We start from the raw sequence: 5,605 nt of genomic DNA, 5'->3' as shown, positions 1-5,605 counted from the left end.
ATCCTAAAGGAAATCAACCCTGAATACTTATAGGAAGGACTGATGCTGAAGCTGAAACTCCAATACTTTGTCCACCTGATGCGAAGAGCCGATTCACTGGAAAAGACCCTGCTGTTGGGAAAGGGTGAGGGTAAAAGGAGAAGAGGGCAGCAGAGGATGAGATAGCATCATTGACTCAATGAACATGAATCTGAACAAACTCTGGGAGATAGTGGAGGACAGGGGAGCTTGGAGTGCTGCTGTCCACGGAGTTGCAGAGTTGGACATGACTGAGCAACTGAACAACAAAAAGAAACCCAGGGCTGGAAACCTCAGAGACAAGCCAATACTTGCCCAAGACCACAGAAAGCGGCAGTGGGCTGACTGGGAGCCGGGTCTCCTGCCCTCCAGCCCCTGGATCCCGAGCTTTTATCTTTGGCAAGGTTAGAAACACTTGACTCACCTCCCTTCACCTGGAGTCAGACTTTCACTCATGCTGCCACACACCCTGCCTCAGAGTTGAAAGTGTCCTTGGCTATTGCCAGTACTTCTGTAGTGTCCACTAGAATTTTCTTTTCTCCCTGGGGCCATCTCAGCTGATGAAACCAGATGTCAAAACCCTTGTAGCACGAATTTTTGATCTCCCCAGCCTGATTGTGATCAAGTAGGACCAGCAGATTTTGAACATTCTGCACCTTTCATCAGATGTTCTGTTACGAAATACCATGTTTATCTCCTCCTGAATGCCTCTCCAGACCCCATGCTCCCACAGCCCTCATGCTTCTTCCTGTAATAGCACTTTGATAAAAAAAGGTCACTTGTCACATCTGAGCAAAGGTAGATTCCAGCTCCAGTGGGCCTCTGCTAGCAGGAACCTGTCCAAGGACCCCAACAAGGCTTTGTGCACAGCTGTCCATGACCTACCTCTGAACAGCCTGGGCCCCAGCAGGGACATATGGATCCATGGTAAAAATTCTGGCAACCCTAGTTAGACTCAATCTAACATTATACAGCCCTATCAGACTACCTGTCAGATTGGCTTCTTACCATTCTTTGCCCAGAAAAAGCAAGATTGAATTGCTCCAGCTGCTAGCAAGCCAAGACTGATTTCAGCAAATGGAGAAATTGGGACTTATCGGCTGCACTGTTAGTGAAATCATAAGAAAGACGAATTAAGGAGTGAAAATAATCTAGGACAAGTCTCAAACTTCTGGGTATGTAAGAAACCACCTCTGACTTCATAGTTCAGTGAACAAAATTCAGTCTTTTAAAAAAGAATGCAGGCCTGGATGTTTGGCTAGGGTTAACTGCCAAACTATAGTTTTAGGTGGAAAAAAAAGTCAAAGGACAGTCACAGATCAGTGTGTTCCTATTTATGCAAAATAAAAAGGTTGGAGAGAGCTATATATGTGTATGTTCAGACATACACATTTGGAAGGCTACGCAAGACCCTGATGCTGGGAAAGAAGGCACTGAAGGAGAAGGGGCCGACAGAGGACGAGATGGTTGGATGGCATCACCGACTCAATGGACATGAGTTTGAGCAAGCTCTGCGGGTTGGTGATGGACAGGGAAGCCTGGCATGCTGCTGTCCATCGGGTTGCAAAGAGTCAGACACGACTGAGTGAGTGAACTGAACTGAACTGACCGATAAAAGACGCTAGTGAATGGTCATCTTCGAGGGGAACTGGGACGCTAAGGAGAGGGTCACTTTTCTTTTGAATTTTGGGCCATTTATATTACTTCTTTTAAAAATAAATCACCAAATGCAATGTGATATCCTGACAGAAAAAAGTGTTAGTGGGAAACCAGTCAAATTAGAATAAAGTATAGTCTAGTTAGTAGTACTGTACAGCATTAATGTCCTTGTTTTGGCAAATGTACCAAATGCAGATTTTTTGGTGACTTTTTCCTGGTTCTTTTTTCATCATGCCCACTCTTCCCCATTCCTGGAACTCTGGCTTTTTCTCATGCTATTCCCTGCGTGTGGGATGTTCTCATTCTCTCCTCCTCCAACGCTGCACCCATCCTTCAAGGCCAAGTTCACCAGTTACTTGCTCTGAAGTGCTTTCCTCACCTTCCTTCCCTCAGTGCTCTAAGGTACCGTATCTGGCTTTGACAGTTGGTTTACTCTTGTTTCTTACTTGCCATCAATTGGATTCCCCACGAATTAGACTTTAAGGTGAAGACTGAAGTGCAGCTAAGTTCTGCAGGATGCAGAATCGTGGGTACTGAGGGTTGGAGGGCTGACTGTGCTGTCATCTAACAAGGACCTTGAGTAGCCCTGGATTTGGACCTGTGGGAAGGTGGGGGTCCTAGAACCACCCCTTCCACCCTCTAGAGTGACAACTGCACTTTTTTCAGTCACACACAGCAACGAACCTTCCTTATGAGCCAGGCTTACTGAGAGCCTCAAAAACCGTAAGCAATGATAACATTAAATTTCATTCTTAAAGAAACAAAACTTCTTAGTCAATAATCTTTCAGGTCTTTTGTCTTTCCAAGCAAATGAATACTTTTATTAACATGGTAAATTGTTTTTAAACACACGGTAGGGTTTTGACCTCAAATGCTTGTCAGGTCTGCTACTGAAATGAACTTACAGCTAGACAATTTACAAATCTTGAAGATACCTAGTCCCTGTCCAGTTTAGGGTCCAAAATAGCCATTGCTTTTCTTCCCCAGACCCTTAAGGGCCTTTGCAAATATCGCTTTCATGTCCAGAACCCCCTGAAATGTATCAGGGTATCACAACCATTACACAGAATACGGAGACCTAGCTTGCGTCCTATTTTAGGTTCCGTGTCACATAAAGCTGAGTTACCTTTTCCAAACGAGCTGACCAGACAGGTTACATCAGTGTGCCGCATAAAACTTAAAACTTTGAACAAAATACATTTCTCCTCCTTTGGTCTCACACAGAAATCAAAGTCCCCAAACATAATATCATCCTCCAGCCCTTCTTCTGGTTCATCAGTCCCAGCCAGATCAGCTCCAGTCACATTCCCAGTTGAAGTCTGGTCCCTTCTTCAGCTTCTTTAGCGATCGTTGCATGGAGTCATCTTTCAGAAATAATGTAGTTCCTTCAGGACCTTCAGAGCCAGAGAACCCCAACTCTGAGTCTCATCTGTCACACACAGACCCAAAGTTCCAGGGAGCTATCAGGTCACACAAGAAAGAGCAAAGCACCTCAAAACTTAGGAACAAGTTTAGAAAAGCCCAGGAACAAATGTGGCTGCTGTAAGAGCTTACAATCTAGGCCCTAACTCTTGTGAGTGCATTTTCCAAATTAAAGTTACCTCTCCAAACAAAAACATTTAACAGTCAAAACTGAAATTGAGGTCATTAACCACAGACCATAGCAGAAACGTAGTGTAAGTGAGAACAGAGTATAGACAGAAAGGTGGGGGGTGGGGAGGGGGCGGGAAAGAAAGAGAAAACAAAAGGCTCTCTGGTTTCAGCTTCTCCAGGGTGTCAGCCAATCTCCATCAGTTGACCAGAATCCATTGGCTGTAAATCTAAAGTGAAAGTGGGAGAAACTCATCATTAACAGGTTAATCCGGAGTGGGAAAAAAAACAACTCAATAACATTACAAATTCAGCCTCGCAGGAAACCATCTCTTCCGGAGGCCATTTGACTCCTTCAAGCAAAATCTGGGACCGTCCAATAATGGCCTTCTCTCTGTTAATTCTGTTATTTCTACCCCCGTCTGCTTAATGGTCTATACTGTGATTTTTGTTGTTTATTACCCTAGTAGTTATCCTAATGAGCGTGATTTTAGCTTTCAACCACTTACTAAGTCAAAACCAACCAACTGGCTTTCCCCCTAATTGCCAGTTCAAGAGTAAACAATTTTTGTACGCCCTAACACCTCCTAACGTAAAAACTTGAGTAGAATTCTATTCTCTTCTCCCAACTCCCACCCGCCAGGCATCCCCTGTAAACAAACGTCCCCGAGGCCGACCCAACCGTCGGGCAACCGCTGGGACCCCCCTGCTGTCCCCCACCCCCCGCCTTACCGCCGACCCTCCTTCAGGACGACTCGCTCTTCTCTATCCGCCGCACCAGCTCCACCAGCATCTCTGCCATCTTCGCGATCTCCTTGGCCTTCTCCTCCGCCTTCTCGCACCGTTTGGTCCCCCGGCCCTCGGCTCCGTCGTCCGGATTCTGCAGATGGTTGAGCGCGCTCTCCTCCGAGGCCTCCACCTGCGTCTTTATCTGGATGAGCATATTGTCCATCTCCCACAGCTTGCTTCGGTTCCGCAGGTAGGCCCGCCCGTGCTCACGGGAGAGTGCTGCGATGTCCTCGCGCATCTCGTTGATGACCGGCAGCAGGAACTGCTCGAAGTCCTCCTCGGGCTCCAGCACCTCCACCTCCTCCGGCTCCGCCAGCTCCACGATGTCCAAGGGCCGCATCTTCCCCGCTCTTCCCGAACCACAGGATGCGAGGCGGCTGCAGAGAGAAAATGGAGACCCGCGGGGCTTACCAACACACTTCCAGAATATTCTTTAAAACTTTCACCCCTTTTAAACTTTTCGCCTCACAGAAGCTACGGAAGACGAGCGACTTACGAGCAGAGAAGCGGAGGACAAAATGGAGGCTCAGCCGTCAACCAGCGCCCTGCGTGTTGCGGCCCCTTTCACGACACCGCCGTGCCTCTTTACGGTCACGCCGCTGGTGGAACTAGCTGCGGGCTCGCGCACGTCAGTAGAGGGCGACGCAACCCGCTTTACTGCGGCCGCACGCGCGCACACCCAAGCTCTCTCTACCCCTTCGCCTTCGGGCTGCGTCCTTCTGTAACACACGCACGCGCAGACGCACACGCACGAGCTCCCTTATCTCCCTCCCCCTTCACCCCTGGCGGCCCGCCGCTGCTAACCCATGCAGTGTGCACGTGGGCTCTCGTGTTCTCCTCACCGTTACCATCATGCTGCGCTCGCCTCCGCAACCCACGCAGGGGCAGGCAACACTCCCTCTTGTTTCGCTTCGTTTTCATCCCCAAACCTCCATCCGGCTGCTACGCTGGCTTTGGGCCTGGGTCCAAAGTGTGTCTCCTGAAGGAATTTGTGTGTGTGGTTGTTATTGTTTAGTCCCTAAGTCGTGTCCAACTCTTTTGTAACCCCCCCCGCGCCTTTGGACTGTACTCCCTGGTGGCTCAGACGGTAAAGCGTCTGCCTACAATGCGGGAGACCCAGGTTCAATCCCTGGGTTGGGAAGATCTCCTGGAGAAGGAAATGGTAACCCACTCCATTATTCTTGTCTGGAAAATCCTATGGACAAAGGAGCTTGGTAGACAACAGTCCAAAGAGTTGGACACGACTGAGCGACTTCACTTTCACTTGGGACTGTAGCCTGCCAGGTTCCTCTGTCCATGGATTCTCCAGGCAAGAATACTGGAGTGGGTTGCCATTCCCTTCTACAGGAGATCCTCCTGACCCAGGGATTGAAACCTGGTCTCCTGCATTGCAGACTGATTCTTTACTGTCTGAGCCACCAGGAAGCCCCCTTTATTCATAATTGCTAAAATTTGGAAGTGACCAAGATAGCCAACATTCGCTGTATCATCGAAAAAGCAAGAGAGTTCCAGAAAAACATCTATTTCTGCTTTATTGACTATGCCAAAG

The 5,605-nt window shown here is 48.3% G+C and overlaps 1 protein-coding gene across 1 annotated transcript; it reads right to left on the bottom strand.

The window, feature by feature from the left end:
• Window positions 1-2,460: 2,460 nt before the first annotated feature.
• LOC113894545 (MORF4 family-associated protein 1) lies at window positions 2,461-4,645 on the bottom strand. The gene is made up of 3 exons (XM_027545093.1): window positions 4,553-4,645; window positions 4,000-4,433; window positions 2,461-3,497 (listed from the first exon to the last, which is right to left on the bottom strand). The coding sequence occupies exon 2, from the start codon at window positions 4,394-4,396 to the stop codon at window positions 4,013-4,015; it is 384 nt and encodes a 127-aa protein (XP_027400894.1). The 5' UTR covers window positions 4,397-4,433; window positions 4,553-4,645; the 3' UTR covers window positions 2,461-3,497; window positions 4,000-4,012.
• Window positions 4,646-5,605: the final 960 nt, after the last annotated feature.

The sequence above is a fragment of the Bos indicus x Bos taurus genome, chromosome 6 (genome assembly GCF_003369695.1).
Source record: "Bos indicus x Bos taurus breed Angus x Brahman F1 hybrid chromosome 6, Bos_hybrid_MaternalHap_v2.0, whole genome shotgun sequence".
Lineage (NCBI taxonomy): Eukaryota > Metazoa > Chordata > Mammalia > Artiodactyla > Bovidae > Bos > Bos indicus x Bos taurus.
This window is presented reverse-complemented; position numbering and strand designations above follow the sequence as displayed.